The 23382-nt window shown below is 39.9% G+C and overlaps 2 protein-coding genes across 2 annotated transcripts in view; one reads left to right on the top strand and one right to left on the bottom strand.

Moving 5' to 3' along the window:
• Kcmf1 (Potassium channel modulatory factor 1) overlaps positions 1–23382 on the bottom strand; it is a 205560-nt gene that overhangs the window by 138135 nt on the left and 44043 nt on the right. The gene's annotated exons all lie outside the window — the stretch shown is intronic.
• The window catches only part of Dhpr (dihydropteridine reductase), a 51254-nt gene continuing 36203 nt past the window's right edge, over positions 8332–23382 (top strand). Inside the window, exon 1 of the mRNA XM_071665280.1 lies at positions 8332–8530. Within this exon, the coding sequence (XP_071521381.1) occupies positions 8447–8530 (84 nt within the window). The 5' untranslated portion in view covers positions 8332–8446. The remainder of the gene's footprint in view (positions 8531–23382) is intronic.

Here is a 23382-nt window from a genome sequence, read left to right as displayed (position 1 = left end):
TATCAACTCCTTAACTTCTACAGCAATACATGTACAGGCTCTTAAGAACACTACAGCAACCATTCATATAATGGTTGCCTCTTCTAGCCCTCAGTTAAATTCAAAGGTGTGCTTCTTCAGTTTACGTAAATGATATATCACAAGCATCTATGGTTAGCACCAGGAAAAGATCCTGCTGTAATAATTACCCATACAGCCTAGAGGAGTAAGGGGCAGCCCTTTTCCATGACACTGCCAAGCAGTCACATGTGTTTGGCTAAACTAATTGGTGACTGTTGCTGTTACTGATTCGGTGGATGCTGACCATAACAGGGAAGTGATCTTGATTATGATATTGGGGAAATAAGAGTGGAATGTTCGAGAACAAGTGAATGATGGCATACAAGCAGCTGACTCAAGTCACTGTGCAGTAAATAACAAGACTATAGATCTATTTATCTATTCATTATACTTTGTGGCTGTCTTCCATGATAGCGAGGTAGCGCAAGGAAAAAGACAAAACAATGGCCCAACCCACCCACATACACATGTATATACATAAACGCCCACACATGCACATATACATACTGTAGATAAAACAATGAATAATTTGGGAGACCAAATTGGAGGTGGAAAGATGGAGTGAAAAAGATTTTCAGTGATCGGGGCCTGAACATGCAGGAGGGTGAAAGGCGTCAAAGAATAGAGTGAACTGGAACGATGTGGTATACCCGGGTCGACGTGCTGTCAATGGATTGAACCAGGGCATGTGAAAGTCTGGGGTAAACCATGGAAAGTTCTGTGGGGCCTGGATGAGTCAGGGGAGCTGTGGTTTTGGTGAATTATACATGACAGCTAGAAACAGAGTATGAACGAATATATATATATTTTTTTTCAAACTATTTGCCATTTCCCGCGTTAGCGAGGTAGCATTAAGAACAGAGGACTGGGCCTTTGAGGGAATATCTTCACCTGGCCCCCTTCTCTGTTCCTTCTTTTGCAAAATTAAAAAAACAAGATGGGAGGATTTCCAGCCCCCCGCTCCCTCCCCTTTTAGTTGCCTTCTACGACACGCATGTGGTGCTCTCTCTCTCTCTCTCTCTCTCTCTCTCTCTCTCTCTCTCTCTCTCTATATATATATATATATATATATATATATTTTCAATTTATTTATTTATATTGCTTTGTCGCTGTCTCCCGCGTTTGCGAGGCAGCGCAAGGAAACAGACGAAAGAAATGGCCCAACCCACCCCCATACATAATGTATATACATACACGTCCATACACGCAAATATACATACAGACACATACATATATACCCATGCACACAATTCACACTGTCTGCCTTTATTCATTCCCATCGCCACCTCGCCACACATGGAATACCATCCCCCTCCCCCCTCATGTGTGCGAGGTAGCACTAGGAAAAGACAACAAAGGCCCCATTCGTTCACACTCAGTCTCTAGCTGTCATGCAATAATGCCCGAAACCATAGCTCCCTTTCCACATCCAGGCCCCAAACAACTTTCCATGGTTTACCCCAGAAGCTTCACATGACCTGACTCAATCCACTGACAGCACGTCAACCCCGGCATACCACATCGATCCAATTCACTCTATTCCTTGCCCTCCTTTCACCCTCCTGCATGTTCAGGCCCCGATCACAAAATCTTTTTCACTCCATCTTTCCACCTCCAATCTGGTCTCCCACTTCTCATCGTTCCCTCCACCTCCGACACATATATCCTCTTGGTCAATCTTTCCTCACTCATTCTCTCCATGTGACCAAACATATATATTCCTATGAGTCCATGGGGAAAATGAAACACGAAAAGTTCCCAAGTGCACTTTCGTGTAATAATCACATCATCAGGGGAGACACAAGAGAGAAATATAACAGTCAGTTGATATACATCGATATATATAGCACCAGGAAAAGATCCTGCTGTATAATTACCCATACAGCCCAGAGGAGTAAGGTGCTGGGGATAGGGGAGAAAGAATACCACCCACGCATCTCCTGCGTGTCGTAGAAGGCGACTAAGAGGAGCAGGAGTGGGGGGTTGGAAATCCTCCTCTCCTGTTTTACTACTTTCCAAAAGAAGGAACAGAGGAAGGAGCCCATTGAGGATTTTCGTCTAAGGCTCAGTCTTCTGTTCTTGATGCTACTTTGCTAAGGCAGGAAATGGCAAACAGGTATGAAAGAAAGATTTCTTTTTTTTTTTTTTTTGCTTTGTCGCTGTCTCCCGCATTTGCGAGGTAGCGCAAGGAAACAGACGAAAGATATTGGCCCAACCCACCCCCATACACATGTATATACATACGTCCACACACGCAAATATACATACCTACACAGCTTTCCATGGTTTACCCCAGACGCTTCACATGACCTGATTCAATCCACTGACAGTACGTCAACCCCGGTATACCACATCGATCCAATTCACTCTATTCCTTGCCCTCCTTTCACCCTCCTGCATGTTCAGGCCCCGATTCACACAAAATCCTTTTCACTCCATCTTTCCACCTCCAATTTGGTCTCCCACTTCTCCTCGTTCCCTCCACCTCCGACACATATATCCTCTTGGTCAATCTTTCCTCACTCATTCTCTCCATGTGCCCAAACCATTTCAAAACACCCTCTTCTGCTCTCTCAACCACGCTCTTTTTATTTCCACACATCTCTCTTACCCTTACGTTACTTACTCGATCAAGCCACCTCACACCACACATTGTCCTCAAACATCTCATTTCCAGCACATCCATACTCCTGCGCACAACTCTATCCATAGCCCACGCCTCGCAACCATACAACATTGTTGGAACCACTATTCCTTCAAACATACCCATTTTTGCTTTCCGAGATAATGTTCTCGACTTCCACACATTCTTCAAGGCTCCCAGGATTTTCGCCCCCTCCCCCGCCCTATGATCCACTTCCGCTTCCATGGTTCCATCCGCTGCCAGATCCACTCCCAGATATCTAAAACACTTTACTTCCTCCAGTTTTTCTCCATTCAAACTTACTTCCCAATTGACTTGACCCTCAACCCTACTGTACCTAATTACCTTGCTCTTATTCACATTTACTCTTAACTTTCTTCTTTCACACACTTTACCAAACTCAGTCACCAGCTTCTGTGCAGTTTCTCACATGAATCAGCCACCAGCACTGTATCATCAGCGAACAACAACTGACTCACTTCCCAAGCTCTCTCATCCCCAACAGACTTCATACTTGCCCCTCTTTCCAAAACTCTTGCATTCACCTCCCAAACAACCCCATCCATAAACAAATTAAACAACCATGGAGATATCACACACCCCTGCCGCAAACCTATATTCACTGAGAACCAATCACTTTCCTCTCTTCCTACACGTACACATGCCTTACAACCTCGATAAAAACTTTTCACTGCTTCTAACAACTTGCCTCCCACACCTTATATTCTTAATACCTTCCACAGAGCATCTCTATCAACTCTATCATATGCCTTCTCCAGATCCATAAATGCTACATACAAATCCATTTGCTTTTCTAAGTATTTCTCACATACATTCTTCAAAGCAAACACCTGATTCACACATCCTCTACCACTTCTGAAACCACACTGCTCTTCCCCAATCTGATGCTCTGTACATGCCTTCACCCTCTCAATCAATACCCTCCCATATCATATATATATATATTTTTTTTTTTTCAAACTATTCGCCATTTCCCGCATTAGCGAGGTAGCGTTAAGAACAGATGACTGGGCCTTTGAGGGACTACCCTCACCTGGCCCAATTCTCTGTTCCTTCTTTTAGAAACAAAAAGAATAAGTGATGAATCTGAAAATTACTTAACTCATGTAATAATCCAATGGTGTACAGTAAAACATTTTACGTAATCAATATCTATTATTCACTGGTTTACTGTTGCAGCTGCAAAAACTGTGCAGTGTGTTATCATCACAAGATGAAAACAAAAACACAGATGTTATGCAAACTTAATGTGTTAGTGGTTTATAGCCCAGGTGCAGACATACTGACATGCCAGCAGCAAAGCATTATCCTCTTGCATGAAAAATCTGAATGTCTGTATAATACCAATTAAGGTACATATGCTTAATTCTTTGTTAATTTTCACTGATACTTTGCAATAAATGACAACTAAAATATCATCTGACTTTTCTAAGGAAATCTTGTACCTGGGCAATGCTAAATTTTCTGACTTTCACAGTCTAAGGGTTAAATAAGTTTACTGATGGTAGTAAAGGTAATGAAAATAAAAGAAAATGTGGCATAATGAATGTAAAAATTGGTGAAACTTTTAATAATAACTGACAAACTTCATCTAACCTTCCCTTCCAACCAATACTTATTTTTTCACAATTCAAAAAATAAGTGATTATCACTGTCACCATATGCAAGCTGCTGTTGGCCACTATGCTCCTGCAGGCAAAATGCCCCATAGAAACTTGCAAACAGAGACCGCATAACTACCTTATCTTTCAAATAATGTAAAATTTGAGAATTCTTGGCTGCATGTGGGGTGTGTGTGTGTGTGTGTGTGTGTGTGTGTGTGTGTGTGTGTGTGTGTGTGGGGGGGGGGGGGGGGGGGGGGAATAAGGAATTGTATGCTGGAAGAGATCTTATCATTTCCTCCCAATGAAAACTGATACGCAGGCAGTGATGACCCGGTGGAAAGAAAAGTAAAAGGGAAACTATTCTGAACCAAGTGAACTATGAAAACCTATCCAAGTTCACATAAGGGCTGAGGCTTACCTTAATCCCTTTGCTGCATAAATTGCATTTAGGAAATGGGCCTTTTACTTCCCTTTATTGTATAAATTGGAAAAAAGTTATCCTTTACTAAACTGTACCCATAACATTTGAGATTCTTTGAAATGAACACCAAAGATTAAAAAAGTCCCATAACATTTGAGATTCTTTGAAATGAACACCAAAGATTAAAAAAGTTATCACCTGGGGGAAGAGAAATGAAATACAACTGAAAAACTACAGCTCACAGCGCTAAGTATTTAGAGGTCAAGATTATAAAATCATACATAAACGTTACATATCTTATGCATACCCTCATTAAATACTGTACTTTTGTATTCATCCTATGATATTCTGTATGCATACCCTCATTAAATACTGTACTTTTGTATCTATCCTATGATATTCTGTATGCATACCCTCATTAAATACTGTACTTTTGTATTTATCCTATGATATTCTGTATGCATACCCTCATTAAATACTGTACTTTTGTATTTATCCTATGATACTCTGTAGCATACCAAAGTTTTCTTTTAATAAACTCAAACTTTTATATATTTCAGTGTTTGCACTTGTTTCTAGTCAGTTTACAGGAAAATGATGTTTGAGCATGAATTTTTATCTGTAGGAAAGTTACAGTTGCTACATACTGTGGTATCAATAAGCATATAAAGATATACAAGACAAAGGATTTTCAAAGCTGCATTTGGTAAGTGATGTAACATGCAATGTTTATTTACATTCAATGAGACAATTTGTAGCCATTTCACAATCACATCATTTAACTTTTATGCTTGGATTGTGTTATCACTTTTCTAGTAGTCAAGAACAGCTATCAGTTAACTTCTTTGTAACTATATTTCATTTTGCATTTTACACAGATATAGATCAGAAGTTATTCCATAGGCAGCTAAACTCAGCATTTATGTTCCAAAATATTTCATTTTCCCAACTGAAACAGCAAAAAGTGGAGTTATAAGTGATGCAGAAATTGATGCCATTTTGGCTAGGTCTGAGAATGGGACTGAGTTTGAAAGCACTAATGAATATAGTACTAGTTATGATGCATCAGAAATACACTGGGGTAATAATGAGGTGAAAACACTTGACCAACTTCTGTCAACAAATTCAACTACACCAGTTCCTGTATATAAACGGGGCAGAACATCACAGATTTAAGACTATCTGACTAATGTGATAGATCTGATACTGGGTATTACCTATGAAAATCATTTTTGTCTTTCCAGAATGGATTTCCATGAATTGTTCTGGCAGTTCCAAAAAATATACATCATTCTGATAATGAATAGGTAAAAATGTCAAATTCTCATGGAAGATAATAATTTACACTTCAACACACTGAAAACTGATCACACAACAAAAGGGTTATTATCTAGTATCATAAACAAAATACACCCAAGACATTTGCTATCTGCTTTCTGTCATATCGGTTGCATACACGTGTAGGAAGTAAACAGACACACAAAGCAAACTCACTCCATAGAAAGTGAATACAAGCAAAATTCACGATTCATTCTAAATACCATCAAAGGTTTTGGTGGTTATAAGTGAGGTTTTCATAGGTTCTGCCAATTTCTAGAAGTTTCCTTTTCTTTTTCCATACATTTTCCCAGTTCATTACAGCCTGCCATTATCATATTGTATCATAAAATACAAAGCTCCATACCATGGTCCCCACTCTAAAATACATCAATTAAGTCTGAGGAATTCATTTCTTTCAAATCCATCTAACAGATGCCCCCAAACTGGGACCATATCAAAGATCAGTTTTCTAAGATTCTGCTATTTCAATGTTTCACCTCCATTTGTTTATCATTACGTACAGTTTCCCTAATGTTCACAGCACTCACCAGTACTGCTTATCTGATATCATTAAAAAAATACTTTAGATCCTAAACCACACTTCTCATTACATGCTATACTACTGTAGTCACTAAACAAAATCACCCAAAACTTAAAGCTATTAGCATCCAATGGCCGAAACAGAACTTTACTGATAACATAAACTTTGGGAGTAAATGAGTAAGAGTCAGATGAACAAGTGTAATAATGAAAAGAACCAATGAAAACCTCATTCAGGTTATACCTGCAGCCAACATTTTCTTCCCTGTTATCTTGAAATCTAATTCTATGGTCTTGGATTTACATCATTTCTGGACCAGTGTGCACAAAGAATATCCCAAGTGTATTCCAAAGCATATTCCATTGTACATACTTCATTATGTGGTGTGATACATGAAAATACAATTATGTTGGTAATTTTCACATCAGCACTCATACATGAAATACACTTCAACCCATTTGGATTCCAATAATGTTTTCAAAGGTTCTTTTTATTCATAGAGGTGTTCTCCACAGTCCCTGATATTCCACCATTCGTTTCACTGAGTCACTAAATGGGAACTTTAACCTCAGCTCAGCTGCTTTCACATAACAACTCAATTTAAATATACCTGCACCATTTCCCTCATCTGCATCTCAGTATGTGGGGTATAGTCGGGATGGAAGAGTATTGATGGATTCCTTTACTCCAATCATATCTTAACGGCAAACCATACAGCTACCGACGATGGTGACACTAACTCTTACATCAAATGATTTTACGTGGGAAACCATCCATAGGGAATAATACAAGAAAACCTTGCTATGATATCTATTACCTCTAGAATACAATATCTACTCAAAATAGAATTCGTACAACACATTACCTCCTTGTATTCCTCGTTATACACAAATGAACAATAAATCCTGATTACCTGTGTTGTGACTCATTGTCGACAGAGCCAGTGTGTGTATAGACAACCTCAAGTGCGACGCAAATACGTATAAAATAAAGAGCAATTCATTCCTGTTTTGGCTGTGAACCAGTTTAGCAGACCTACCTTCATGATGGGACATAATTTCACCAGCACTGGCCTTTATTCAGCCTTGCTATGGTTTCTTAGGCGTTATCTATACGCTCTATGAATATCACTGTTTATCATGAATATAGCACTGTGTCTCACGACCATCAACAGACCAAGATTTTCAGTAAAATATTTAGTTTACAATATCTCAACTAGGCCATGGTGACGTCATGAAACTTCGATCTTGGAACTTGGAACTTCCTCGTGAGAACATCTGCTAAAATTTTACTTTTCTGTTTTTTCTCTAAACTTCACATACATTAATGTAAAAAAAACTGATGACTAGATTATATAAAGTGAAAGAAATCGTTTGTTTAAATTAATGGAATTCTTTTTCTAAAATGGGTTTTTATCAAATGCTGATAGGTTGCTTTTCTATTACATACCTGTACTCATATACTCTAATAGTCTAATCTTTTGAAATGAAAAAAAAAATCTCGATTAAGTGAATTATTTCAATCAAACAATCGAATTTCGATATATGTTGAGGAGATAAACACTGTGCAATCAGAACTTGTTAATTCATACTGGGATTCGTTTCCTGAAACGCCATTAATTTTTTCGTATACTTTATGAATATCCCGACATACATAGAGACAATTATAAAGGTTAACCTTTCCGCAGTTTATGCATAATGGGTTATCAAATGCTTGGTGGCAACTGTGGAGTCCTGGCGCCATAGTCTGGTGCCTCTGGGAAAATCCATCGACAGTCGGCACAGAGACATCGAAGCGTTAGTCTGTACGTCCACTTCACATTATTGTATTTAATAATGTCTGCAGGAAAAATTATTGTCTATGGTGGGCGTGGTGCCCTGGGGTGTGCTGTCGTGAAGCACTTTAAGGCTAATAATTTTGTAAGTATGATACCGGACTTATATCTACATTGTTGAACTTAATTATATTGTGCATATGTACCCTCTTCATCTTCTGGGTTGCCCGAATAATCTAAATACATCTTTCTGTCCTCCATTTTCATCTTGTTAACATATGACTTCTTATATATTGGGGAAGGTTGCTGTTAATTCATTGCTGCCCCTCCCTTAGACTCATATTGATCGCCAGGAGGTACTGGAAGGTTTGGTCATAAGTGTTCTTGCTAAACGTTAAGATTTTTGAAATACAGAGGGAATGCAATGCACATTTCAGTTACCTTCAGATGTATGAAATGGCTATATATTTCACTAGGCGCCTCTTTATTTAAATTTAAGTATATTTATATATTTTTTTCTTTGATGAGCACGTTAGTTATTTATACCGGGGAATTACTAGCATATGTAAGTTTGTGTTTTCTCCAGACTAATCTATTCAAGGATACAAAGTAATCTGCATGTATGCCAGTATATAGTCTATCAAATGAAGTAAAATATTTTCGTAAATATGTTTGTGAATAAATATTGATTGATAACTATTTACTTTCATTCCACCACTTTATACCTGCATTAATCAATCCAGTATTAGAAAAGGTATTGCAATCATCAGAATTTCTTTGTCATGAAATAGCTCTGTTTCACTTTCACCTTATGCTAATGACTGATACTTCTTAAGATAATGACCACAAGCTGTAAGCCACAAAAGCAGTCTGAATATTAATCTTTTACCACCAGAGATTCTGGTGCTTGTGTTTTCAAATTGTGGAGTATCTGGCCTCCACTCCACCACTTATCAATGTGATTCTTGAAACAGTCTAGGAATGGAGCCTTAATCATTGACTTTGGTAGATTATTCCACACTTTCACTACCCTGACATTGAAGTTTTCTCAGTAATGCCTATTCCAATTTTGGTGAGAACTTTATATCATGACTCAGATATCCCCTCGCATAAAAGGACTACATTTCCTAAGTAAAGGATGTATCAGTGTCAAATATCCTGTTACCATCAAAGACAATGTTATATCCCCTTTCTTCTACACGCTAATTTCAATTTCTCTAATCTTGGGGATAAATTTTTCTATGATGGTCAACATACCAAATGAGTGTCTTTATGATGAATATTCTCAAGGGTCTTGATGTGTATTTATTCAATGTTCATACAGAATTTCTCTGCAGTATAAGTTCTCACCAAGGACTTATTCAGAGGTAAAATAATTTTCTTCATTTAAAGATCTAAAGGCTTTCCTTATCAAGATATTACAAACTCTTAAAGACCAATGCACATTGTTATTAATTAATTTTCTTACTGTTCTGTGTTTCCCCAACTCTAGTTGTAGAGCCACAGGAAGACTGCAAATTAAAGCTCAAACATTTTTTCATGTGTACTTTGCGTTACTGTATGTATTTCATCTTCAGTCAGTGAGTTAAAACACATTAAACAGTAAGAGTACAACACAATAAGGTAAGTGATGAACATATTTACAAATGAACTAACTATGAATTTACAATGGAAAGTCAGACCAGGGATGTGGCCATGTTGAGGTGAGGGCATAGAGTGAGTTTGGCATGTACAGGGTTACAGCTTGGTGATGATGAGGGGGCTGGAACTCAAACAGTCTTTTCAAACTTGAAGAACAGAATAAAACTACCATCAGTATGATCTCCAAGAACAAATGAAAGCTGAAAGCACACAACTATGAAGCTGCAAAAAGTTTCCTTCTGACTCCTGGCTGTAAAGAAACAAAGAACTTCTGAAAAATAATGACATCATACACAGAATAGCAGAAAATTCTTACATCTACATACTTCTCAACAGGGCTGATTACATAAACTCAACACCATTCTGAAAGACCTGCCACATTTTGTGTCATCGCTTGTGAACCCAACCAAAGCTCTGAAAAGATGGGTAAATCAGCTCATAGCTTACTTTCATCACCCTCTTCTCAACCATATCATTTCCTTTTCTAAAAATCTCAACAAATCTTCACCCTTGCCTCCACCAGTTAATGACCAGACAACCCACTCACTGCCCCTCTCAGCATGCTCACAATCATGTATCTCTTTTGCCTGCTTATCATTTATTAAGTGATCCAGTAATGCTTGCTAACCATCTTCCCTACTCACCCATGTATACGTGTCTCTCTCTCTCGCTTTTTTAAGCAAGATATTCCCAATCACCAGTCTTTTTTTTAGAACACAACTTTATATGCTGTTTACATTACAGAATAAGAATAACCCATGCTCTTAAATCATACCGTCAAGTGCCACATTATTCTTTTGTGCATTTAAATCACCCATCGCTAAAACCCATTCTTTTGCATCACAACTGCTGACACACACAGCTGCTCCCAAACCTTTCCTCATGGCACGGTGCTTAAGCACTAATAATCATCATCCCTCTTTCACTCCATTTTTATTTTTACCCACACCAGCCTGGAGCTCACTTTCTAAAGCTTTTCAACACATTCCCACAACTGCTTCAGCAGTTGTGCTACCCCTTCTTTAGCTTTTGCCCTCACACCTCCCCTAACTTTACCCCTGAGGCATTCTTCACCTTAACCATGAGCTTTGTTTCACCTGAGAGCCAGATCATCCAGGTTCTTTTCCCCAAACCTGTAATCTGTAGCTTCTTTCTTATCTTGGTTACATTCAGACACCCGAACCTGAGCTTTCAAGGAGGATGAGCACTCCTTGAATGACTAATTCTGTTCCATCTTTTAGAAACTGAAACACAAGAAGGGGGTCCAGCATCCTGCTCTTGCCACTCATAGTTGCCTCCTATGACATGCAGAGAAAACAAAGGTGAATTCTTTCTTCCATATCCAGGGATATATACATATATTTTTCTTTATTCTTGATTGCCATTTCCTGCAGTGGCAAGGTAGCACCATGAACAGATGAAGACCTTTTGGACTAACCTGGATGCATCATATGCCCTTGGTCAGTCCACTGACAGCATGTCGACCCCAGTATACCACATCGTTCCAGTTCGCTTTATATCAAGTACACTTTCCATTCCCGATTTGATATTCCTGTACTTGTTCCCTCCACTTCTAACACATATCCTCACTCATTTTCTCCATATATCCAAATAATTTCAGTACACTCAGCTCTCACAACCACACTATTTCTATTACCACACCTCTCTTGTACCCTTTCATTATCTACTTGCTCAAACCACCCGACACCACATACTGTCCTCAAACATTTAATTTCCAACACATCCAACCTATTCTGTACAGCCTTATCTATAGCCCATGCCTTGCATCCATATAATATTGCTGGAACCCCTGTACCTTCAAAAATACCTATTTTTGCCCTCCCATATAATGATCTCTCCACGCATTCTTCAGTGCTTGGGAAAGCTCCCCCATCCACCATCCCACTTATGCTTCCATGGTTTCATTTGCTGCCATGTTCACTTTCAGGTCTCTAAAACATTTTGTTTCCTCTAATTTTTCTCCATTCAAACTCAACCCAACTAACCTGTCCCTCAAACCTGCTAACCTAATAACCTTGCTTTTAATTCACATTTACTCTCAACTATTTCCTTTCACACTCTTCCAAACTCAGTCACCAACCTCTGCAGTTCTCACTTTAATCTGCCACTAGTGCTATCATCACCAAACAGCATCCCTATCTCTTCATGGGCTGTCTCATAACCTGTAGACCACATAATCACCCCTCTCTCCAAGACTTGCATCTACCTCCCTCACCACCCCATCGATAAACAAATCAAATAACCATGGTAACATCACCTACCTCTGCTGCAAACCAACATCACTTGGAACCATTCACTCTCCTCTCTTTCTTGTAAACATACCTTACACCCTTGATAAAAACTGACTGCTTCTAAGAGCTTTTCTCCCACACCGTATATTCTCAAGACTTTCCACAAGGCTTCAACTCAATCATATGCTTTCTCTAGATCCATAAATGCCAAACACAAATCCATCTGTTTCTCTAAATATTTCTCATATTCTTTAAAGCAAAAACCTGATCCACACATCCTCTGCTACTTCTGAAATCACACTGCCCCTCCCCAGTTCGATGCTCTGTACATGCCTTCACCCTCTCAATCAATACACTTCCGTACAACTTACCAAGTAAACTCAACAAACTTATTATACCACTGTAGTGTGAACACTCACATTTATCCTTCCATCTATACAATGGCACTATACATACTTTATGCCAAACCTCAGGCTCCTGACCATGATCCATACTTACACTGAAAATCCGAACTAACAGTCACCCACTTCCTTAATACATAATATCTGCAATACCATCCACTCCTGCTGCCTTACCACTTTTCAACTTATGTGAGGCTTTCACTGCCTCATCTCTTTTCACAAAATTACTCATGACCCTCTCACTCCACACACCATCCCAATCCAAACGTCCTACATCTGCCACTGTACTACATCTGTCACAGTTCTTCAAAGTACTTGCTACATCTAATCACTTCATCACTAACTGTTACCACTTTCCCTTTTGCCCCTTCGACAATGTTCCTATCTTTTCTCTTGTTTTCTATCATTATTAACCTTCCAAAACATTATCTTATTTTCCCAAATATTTACTGATACTTACCCCAACTCTCTTATGCCCTCTTTCACAACCTCTGCACCTTCCTCTTATATGAGCTCCTCCCACTGTCTCCTACACATCCCCAATCAGTTGCACTCCTCCTCTGTAAATTCCACCTAAATGCCTACCTTTTCTTTTTCACTAGTAACTTTGCTTTTCATTCCACTACTCACAACCCTTTCTAATCTGTCCACCTCCCACCTTTCATATGCCACATGCTTCTGTTACACATGCCAGCACAGCTTCCTTAAATACCTCCCATTCCTCAACCACACCCCTTGCTTCATTTTCTCTCTGGTTTTGCCATTCTACACTCAATCTCTCCAGAAATTCCTTCACACAAGTTTCTTTTCCAAGCTTACTTTCAGCAATATTTTTTCCTCTTTTTTAAAGACCTCTACAACTCTTCACCCTTGCCTCCACAAGATAATCAGAAATCCCATCCGTTGCCCCTTTCAGCACATTTATATCCAAAAGTCAGTTTTTTTGCACACCTATCAATTGATAAGTAATGTAATACTACCTGAGGACTATCTTTCCTACTCACATACATGGGTTTCCTCCTAACTCTACTGCCAATGAGAGGGAGGGCTCTGACAGCAGTAGTACCAGAACCTCTCCCTCTCTCTTAGATCTTCGTCTTCTCTTTTGTTACCAGTATGGCTTTCGTAAGGTGAGATGCACTGGTAGTATTTTTTCCTATCTTCATGATGTCTGGTCATCATCTCTTAAAGATTTTGTGGTCATATGTAGCTGACCTTGACATATCAATAGCTTTTGATGGTGTGGCATTGGGGTCTCATCTTTAAGCTCCCCTCTGGCTTCCCTCCGTTGCTACGCTCCTTCCTCTCTGACCAGTCTATCTCTGTGGTTGATGATGGATCAGCCTACCCTCCTTTCTCCATCAACAACAGTAACAGTGTTCCTCAAGATTCCATCCTGTCCCCTACACTTCTTTTTTTTCAATGATTTTCTCTCCTACAACTAATCAAATGCATTCATATGCTGACGACTCAACCTTGCATTCATCCACATTCTCCAATTCTGCTCCTTCTCTGACTTGATCTGTGTCTCGCCATGACACAGCTTCCTTAATAAACTTGGACATAGACAGGATATCTCTGTGGGGCAGATGTAATTTAGTTAAGTTTAATGCATCCATAACCCAGTTTCTACCCATCTCCCTTTTGAAAACTCCAGACAACTCTCATCTCTTTTTTGATGGTTCAGTAATTACACCTCTTGGCTTAATGAATATTCTTGGTATTACTGTAAAACCCACCGTTTCTTGGAAACCCCACATTATGAGAATAGTTAAATCTGCCTCTACGAACCCGGATGTCCAGTATAGATGTCGAAACTTCTTTTCTTCTGAACCTTTGTTCCATTTATACAAAGGATTGATTTGCCCTTGTTGGGAGAACTGCCCTCACAGCTGGGGCTGGTCTCATTCTGCAACCTTACTTGACAGAGTTTAGTTGAGTCAAAAGCAGTCCAACTCATAAAATCCTGGGCTAACTTCCAAGCTTGATCCTCTTGACCTATGCCACAATATTGGTTCATTTTCTGTTTTCTATAGGTATCACTTTGGTTTTTGCTCCTGAGAGCTGGCCGCATGTGTGGCACCACTACTAGCTAGACCATGCAATACTCTGCAAGCTGCTGCATCAGATGATTCCTGTGTGGCCCTTGGCAACTCATGGGTGGGCCATTTTGATAACCGCTTATTTCCCCACACCTCGAAGCTTTGGAACTCTGCCTTCTCATGTCTCTCCTAATAACTGTGACCTGGCACATTTTAAATGACAGGTTTTTACCTCCAAAATCATAAATACTTTCTCCTGTCTCTTCTTTTTAGCTTTCACAATCCTTTCTATATTTCAATTAAGGCCTGGCCTTGATGTGGACTTTTGTCCATAGCTGGAGCCTTCAACATAAAAGATACCTGTGTATGTTCCTCTTTTTAAACCAGTTATTCCTAATCACTAGTTCATGGTCAGCACAGAACTTCACAAGCTGTTCACCATTTCCATTTATAATGCTGAATATCCCATTCTCCCAATTATACCCTCTGATGACACATTCTTCGTCTTCACATTCAAATCACCCATCACTAACACCTGGTCTCTTGCTTCACAACTGCTGACATACTCAGCTACTCTGAAAACACCTGCTTTTCGTAATCTATCTTTTCATGGCAGGGTGCATAAGCACTAATAATCACCTATCTCTAACCATTCACTTTAATTTTTCCCCACATCAGTCTAAAATTCACTTCCTTACTTTTTCAACACACTCACACAACTCTCTCTCTCTCTCTCTCAGTATAAAGGCTTTGGAATTATAAGAATGATTAAATTAACAGAATCTTTCTTTACATTTACTATAAAATGCCAAACTAAATGTCTACAGTACTTTCAGTCAAGGGATCATGAGTCAGGTCTAGAAACACCTTTAGATCCCTGATTTTTTTCTTTTATGGTTTTTCCTTCAACCTAGATGGCCTTTGATTACAGCATGTTTTTAGCCTATGTCGGTTAGTATAAAAAAAAAAATCCATTTTAATAACAGCTTTTAATAAAGACAGCTAATATATCTCAATTCAAATTTTAGGTTTTAACTTTAGTGATGTAGAAGTATCATCAACTTGAGTTACAGCCTCAGTCATAAAATACCTATATAATTCCTTTTGTAAATTAAATTCTTCCTAATACTGTTCAAACCAGAGGGACAGAGCAAACCTGCTATCTGTGTTTTCTTTTTAAAAGCTTAATTCACTTGCTTTGTACGACTCAAAACTGATGCTTCTTGTTCCTACAGCAAGTTCTTTATGTTCTTCGCATGATGGTTCTCCCTAACCAAAGTCTTGTTCTTCCTCAGTAATATAACGTTTTCCACACTGCTAACCTAATGAGGTCCAATGAGAGAGACAAAGCAGCATCAGCTTCCTCTAGGCAGTTTAAGCTGATAAGTATCATGGGAAAATCTATAATAACATGAGTGAAAGAGTGAGGGAGAGGATCATAGACCTGGGGTGACACAAAAACACAGGTAAACAGGAAAATGAGTGAAGTGGTTGAGAGAATTATATGCACTGTTAAAGACGAAGCAGTCAAGGAAGTATATGGGTTAGTTGATGGAAGACCTTGAAAAGTTCAGAGAATAAAGGACCAGTGATTGCCTGTTGCAGAAAAATAAAGATTATAAAGTTGAAGACACAGACATTAAGACTACCCACACAGAGATCTAGCTGAAAAGTGGGAGGCACCAAAGTTAGAAAGATAATCAAAGCAGGAGGATGATAAATGTAAATCAATGATAATGCAAGGAAGATCATTCACCACATCAAGAAGAAAAGGACAACATAGGTAGAAATGCCTATTAAAAGACTGATAGAGGCTATGGGACTGCCAAAAGATATATCCATGTTGAAGGAAAGGAGAGGAAAAGGAGGTTACAGGTAAGATGTAAGGGGGCTATTAGTTATGGTTACATTTGACTTGGAGTCATCAAGCCTGGAAATACTTAGAAAAGCTAAGAATCTTAAAGGCATGGTGGAATTCAAGGAGGATGTTCATCAAGTGTGACAAATCTAAAGGAGAGAGTGAGAAAACCAGAGTACAGTCAGAAGAAAAAACCAGAGGCACCACATGTGGAGAGAGAATGTAGCAGCCCCACTAGAACCGCAGAGAAGGCAGGAGTGTTACGAGATGGTAATGCCAGACTGAAAGTAATGTTGATGGATTAACAGTTGCTGGTAAACAACTAGAATTCAAGGATTGTATGACGGAAAGTGCACTTGATATTATAAGGATTTTGGAGAACTAAGCTTACCAAAGAGATAAGCTCTCCCTTTTTCTGCCCATTGAATTAGCCTTTTTAATAAGAGAGCCTGAAGTTTCCAGAAATAATGGAAGACAATACATAAAAGGAACTGTAGGGAAGAAGAGCACAGTGGTGTTATTATTATATAACCCTCCGAAGAATAGCAAGGAACTGGAACAAATATACAACAATAACACTGAAGGCGCAGTCAAGATGGAACACGAGCAGACCAAATTGGAGGTGGAAGGATGGAGTGAAAAAGATTTTTAGCAATCAGGGCCTGAACATACAGGAGGGTGAAAGGTGTGCAAGGAACAGAGTGAATTAGAACTATGTGATATACCGGGGTCGACGTGCTGTCAATGGATTGAACCAGGGCATGTGAAGCGTCTGAAATAAACAATGGAAAGTTTTGTGGGGCCTAGGTATGGAAAGGAAGCCTAGGTTTTGGTGCATTACACATGACAGCTAGAGACTGAATGTGAATGAGTGCGGCCTTTGTTGTCTTTTCCTAGCGCTAGCTCGCATGGGAGAGGGGAGTGCCATTTTATGTGTGGCGGGGTGGCGATGGGAATGGATGAAGGCAGCAAGTATGAATATGTACATGTGTATATATGTATATGTCTGTTTATGAATATGTATGTATACGTTGAAATGTACAGGTATGTATATGTGCATGTGTGGGCGTTTATGTATATACATGTGTATGTGGTTGGGTTGGGCCATTCTTTCTTGTTTCCTTGCGCTACCTTGCTAATGCAGGAGACAGCGACAAAGTATAATAAAATATAAATAATCTGGAAAAGTATTTTGAAGGTTTGTTGAATGCGTTTGATGACAGTGGCAGATATAGGGAATTTTGGTCGGGGTGGTGTGCGAAGTGAGAGGATCAGGGAGATTGATTTGGTGAAGAAAGATGAGGTACTGAAAGCTTTGCAGAAGATGAAATCTGGCAAAGTGGCGAGTTTGGATGGTATGGCAGTGGAATTTATTAAAAAAAGGGGTGACTGAGTTGTCGACTAGTTGGTAAGGATATTCAACGTATGTAAGGACCATGGTGAAGTACCTGAGGATTGGCGGAATACATACACAGTGCCAGTGTACAAAGGCAAAGGGGATAAAGGTGAGTGTTCAAACTAGAGGCATAAGTTTGTTGAGTCTTCCTGGGAAATTATATGGGAGGGTATTGAGAGGGTGGAGGCATGTACAGAGCATCAGACTGGGGAAGAGCAGTGTGGTTTCCGAAGTGGGAGAGGATGTGTAGATCAGGTGTTTGCTTTGAAGAATGTGAGAAATGCTTAGAGAAGCAAATGGATTTGTATGTAGCATTAATGGATCTGGAGAAGGCATATGATAGGGTTGATAGAGATGCTTTGTGGAAGGTTTCAAGAGTATATGGTGTGGGAGGTAAGTTGCTAGAAGCAGTGAAAAGTTTTTACCAAGGATATAAGGCTTGTGTACGAGTGGGAAGAGAGGAGAGTGATTGGTTCCCAGTGAATGTTGGTATACAGCTGGGGTGTGTAAGGTCCCTGTGGTTGTTTAATTTGTTTAAGGATGAGGTGGTTAGGGGGTAAAAGCAAGAGTTTTGGAGAGAGGGACCAGTATGCAGTCTGCTGTGGATGAGAGGGCCTGGGAAGTGTCAGTTCATGTTTTCTGATTTGGTCTCCCACTTCTCATTCCCTCCACCTCTGACACATTTATCCTCCTTGTCAATTTTTCCTCACTCATTCTCTCAATGTGACCAAACCATTTCAATACACCCCCTTCTGCTCTCTCAACCACACTCTTTTTATTACCACACATCTCCCTTAACCTTTCATTACTTATTCAATCAAAACACCTCACCACATATTGTCCTCAAACATTTCGTTTCCAATACGTCCACCCTCCTCCGCACAACCCTATCTATAGCTCATGCCTCGCAACCATATAACATTACTGGAAACACAATTCCTTCAAACATACCCAATTTTGCTCTCTGAGATAACATTCTTGCCTTCCACACATTCTTCAACGCTCCCAGAACCTTCGCCACCAATCCCCACCCTGTGATTCACTTCCACTTCCATGGTTCCATCCACTGCTGAATTCACTCTCAGATATCTAAAACACTTTACTTCTTCCAGTTTTTCTCCATTCAAACTTACCTCCCAATTACCTTGTCCTTCAACCCCACTGAACCTAATAACCTTGCTCTTATTCACATTTACTCTCAGCTTTCTTCTTTCACACACTTTACCAAACTCAGTCACCAGCTTTTGTAGTTTCTCACCCGATTCAGCCACCAGCGCTGTATCATCAGTGAACAACTGACTCGCTTCCCAAGCTCTCTCATCCACAACAGACTGCATACTTTCCCCTCTCTCCAAAACTCTTGCATTCATCTCCCTAACAACCCCATCCATGAACAAATTAACAATGGAGACATCACACACCACCTGCTGTAAACTGACATTCATTGGGAACCAATCATTTTCCTCTCTTCCTTCTCATACGCATGCCTTACATCCTTTACAAAAACTTTTCAATGCTTCTAGCAACATACCACCTACACCATATATTCTTAATACCTTCCACAAAGCATCCCTATCAAATCTACCATATGCCTTCTCCAGATCCATAAATGCTATATACAAATCCATCTGTTTTTCTAAGTATTTCTCTCATTCTTCAAAGCAAACACCTGATCCACACATCCTTTTCCACTTCTGAAACCACACTGCTCTTCCCCAATCTAATGCTCTGTACATGCCTTTACCCTCTCAATCAATACTCTTAGATATAATTTCCAGGAATACTCAACAAACTTATGCCTTTGTAATTTGAACACTCACGTTTAAACCCCTTTGCCTTTGTACAATGGCACAATGTATGCATTCTGCCAATCCTCAGGCTTTTCACCATGAACCATATATACAATGGATACCCTTACCAACCAGTCAACAACACAGTCACCCCCTTTTTTATTTAATTCCACTGCAACATCCAATCCTGCTGCCTTGCCGACTTCCATCTTCCGGAATGCTTTCACTACCTCTTCTCTGTTCATCAAACCATTCTCCCTGACCCTCTCACTTCGCAAACCACCTCAATCAAATCCACTATATCTGCCACTCTATCATCAAACGCATTCAACAAACCTTCAAAATACTCCATCTCCTTCTCACTTTACCACTACTTGAATGTTGGGGTGAAGAGGGTGGTGAGAGTAAGTGAGCTTGGGAAGGAGACTTGTGTGAGGAAGTACCAGGAGAGACTGAGTACAGAATGGAAAAAGGTGAGAACAATGGAAGTAAGGGGAGTGGGGGAGGAATGGGATGTTTTAGGGAATCAGTGATGGATTGTGCAAAAGATGCTTGTGGCATGAGAAGAGTGGGAGATGGGTTGATTAGAAAGGGTAGTGAGTGGTGGGATGAAGAAGTAAGAGTATTAGTGAAAGAGAAGAGAGAGGCATTTGGACGATTTTTGCAGGGAAAAAATGCAATTGAGTGGGAGATGTATAAAAGAAAGAGACAGGAGGTCAAGAGAAAGGTGCAAGAGGTGAAAAAAAAGGGCAAATGAGAGTTGGGGTGAGAGAGTATCATTAAATTTTAGGGAGAATAAAAAGATGTTCTGGAAGGAGGTAAATAAAGTGCGTAAGACAAGGGAGCAAATGGGAACTTCAGTGAAGGGCGCAAATGGGGAGGTGATAACAAGTAGTGGTGATGTGAGAAGGAGATGGAGTGAGTATTTTGAAGGTTTGTTGAATGTGTTTGATGATAGAGTGGCAGATATAGGGTGTTTTGGTCGAGGGGGTGTGCAAAGTGAGAGGGTCAGGGAAAATGATTTGGTAAAAAGAGAAGAGGTAGTGAAAGCTTTGCGGAAGATGAAAGCCGGCAAGGCAGCAGGTTTGGATGGTATTGCAGTGGAATTTATTAAAAAAGGGGGTGACTGTATTGTTGACTGGTTGGTAAGGTTATTTAATGTATGTATGACTCATGGTGAGGTGCCTGAGGATTGGCGGAATGCGTGCATAGTGCCATTGTACAAAGGCAAAGGGGATAAGGGTGAGTGCTCAAATTACAGAGGTATAAGTTTGTTGAGTATTCCTGGTAAATTATATGGGAGGGTATTGATTGAGAGGGTGAAGGCATGTACAGAGCATCAGATTGGGGAAGAGCAGTGTGGTTTCAGAAGTGGTAGAGGATGTGTAGATCAGGTGTTTGCTTTGAAGAATGTATGTGAGAAATACTTAGAAAAGCAAATGGATTTGTATGTAGCATTTATGGATCTGGAGAAGGCATATGATAGAGTTGATAGAGATGCTCTGTGGAAGGTATTAAGAATATATGGTGTGGGAGGCAAGTTGTTAGAAGCAGTGAAAGTTTTTATCGAGGATGTAAGGCATGTGTACGTGTAGGAAGAGAGGAAAGTGATTGGTTCTCAGTGAATGTAGGTTTGCGGCAGGGGTGTGTGATGTCTCCATGGTTGTTTAATTTGTTTATGGATGGGGTTGTTAGGGAGGTAAATGCAAGAGTTTTGGAAAGAGGGGCAAGTATGAAGTCAGTTGGGGATGAGAGAGCTTGGGAAGTGAGTCAGTTGTTGTTCGCTGATGATACAGCGCTGGTGGCTGATTCATGTGAGAAACTGCAGAAGCTGGTGACTGAGTTTGGTAAAGTGTGTGGAAGAAGAAAGTTAAGAGTAAATGTGAATAAGAGCAAGGTTATTAGGTACAGTAGGGTTGAGGGTCAAGTCAATTGGGAGGTGAGTTTGAATGGAGAAAAACTGGAGGAAGTGAAGTGTTTTAGATATCTGGGAGTGGATCTGGCAGCGGATGGAACCATGGAAGCGGAAGTGGATCATAGGGTGGGGGAGGGGGCGAAAATTCTGGGGGCCTTGAAGAATGTGTGGAAGTCGAGAACATTATCTCGGAAAGCAAAAATGGGTATGTTTGAAGGAATAGTGGTTCCAACAATGTTGTATGGTTGCGAGGCGTGGGCTATGGATAGAGTTGTGCGCAGGAGGATGGATGTGCTGGAAATGAGATGTTTGAGGACAATGTGTGGTGTGAGGTGGTTTGATCGAGTGAGTAACGTAAGGGTAAGAGAGATGTGTGGAAATAAAAAGAGCATGGTTGAGAGAGCAGAAGAGGGTGTTTTGAAGTGGTTTGGGCACATGGAGAGAATGAGTGAGGAAAGATTGACCAAGAGGATATATGTGTCGGAGGTGGAGGGAACGAGGAGAAGAGGGAGACCAAATTGGAGGTGGAAAGATGGAGTGAAAAAGATTTTGTGTGATCGGGGCCTGAACATGCAGGAGGGTGAAAGGAGGGCAAGGAATAGAGTGAATTGGAGCGATGTGGTATACCGGGGTTGACGTGCTGTCAGTGGATTGAATCAAGGCATGTGAAGCGTCTGGGGTAAACCATGGAAAGCTGTGTAGGTATGTATATTTGCGTGTGTGGACGTATGTATATACATGTGTATGGGGGGGGTGGGCCATTTCTTTCGTCTGTTTCCTTGCGCTACCTCGCAAACGCGGGAGACAGCAACAAAGTATAATGAAGAAAAATATATATATATATATATGTGTGTGTGTGTGGGTGGTGGTGGTGTGTTGATTTAATCATACTTATCATTCCAAAGCCTTTATATTGAGAGAGAGAGAGAGAGAGAGAGAGAGAGAGAGAGAGAGAGAGAGAGATTGTGAGTGTGTGAAAGTGTAAGGAAGTGTGTTAATTTAATCATTCATATCATTCCACAGCCTTTATATTGAGAGAGAGAGAGAGAGAGAGAGAGAGAGAGAGAGAGAGAGAGAGAGAGAGATTGTGTGAGTGAGTGAAGTGTAAGGAAGTGAGTTTAAGACTGATGTGGGGAAAAATTAAAGTGAATGGTTAGAGATTGGTGATTATTAGTGCTTATGCACCCAGCCATGAAAAGAATGATATGAAAAGCAGGTGTTTTCAGAGTAGCTGAGTATGTCAGCAGTTGTGAAGCAAGAGACCAGGTGTTAGTGATGGGTGATTTGAATGTGAAGACGAATAATGTGTCATTAGAGGGTATAACTGGGAGCATGGGGTATTCAGTATTATGAATGGAAATGGTGAACAGCTTGTGAAGTTCTATGCTGACCAAGAACTAGTGATTGGAAATAACTGGTTTAAAAAGAGGAACATACACAGGTATCTTTTATGTTGAAGGCTCCAGCCATGGACAAAAGTCCACATCAAGGCCGGGCCTTAATTGAAATATAGAAAGGGTTGTGAAAGCGAAAAAGAAGAGACAGGAGAAAGTATGTATGATTTTGCTGATTCTACCTTGCTGATGCAGGAAACAGCTTTTATGTATAATTAATAAGAACAAAATTATATCTGTAATGTACATTCATATATATATTTACAATATATGTGTGGATATTCAGTATATGCCTAATTCCTGGTGCT

Source organism: Panulirus ornatus, chromosome 1, assembly GCF_036320965.1.
Source record: "Panulirus ornatus isolate Po-2019 chromosome 1, ASM3632096v1, whole genome shotgun sequence".
NCBI classification, from domain to species: Eukaryota; Metazoa; Arthropoda; class Malacostraca; order Decapoda; family Palinuridae; genus Panulirus; species Panulirus ornatus.
Note: the sequence above shows the minus strand (reverse complement) of the source record. Positions and strands in the feature narration are given on the sequence as shown.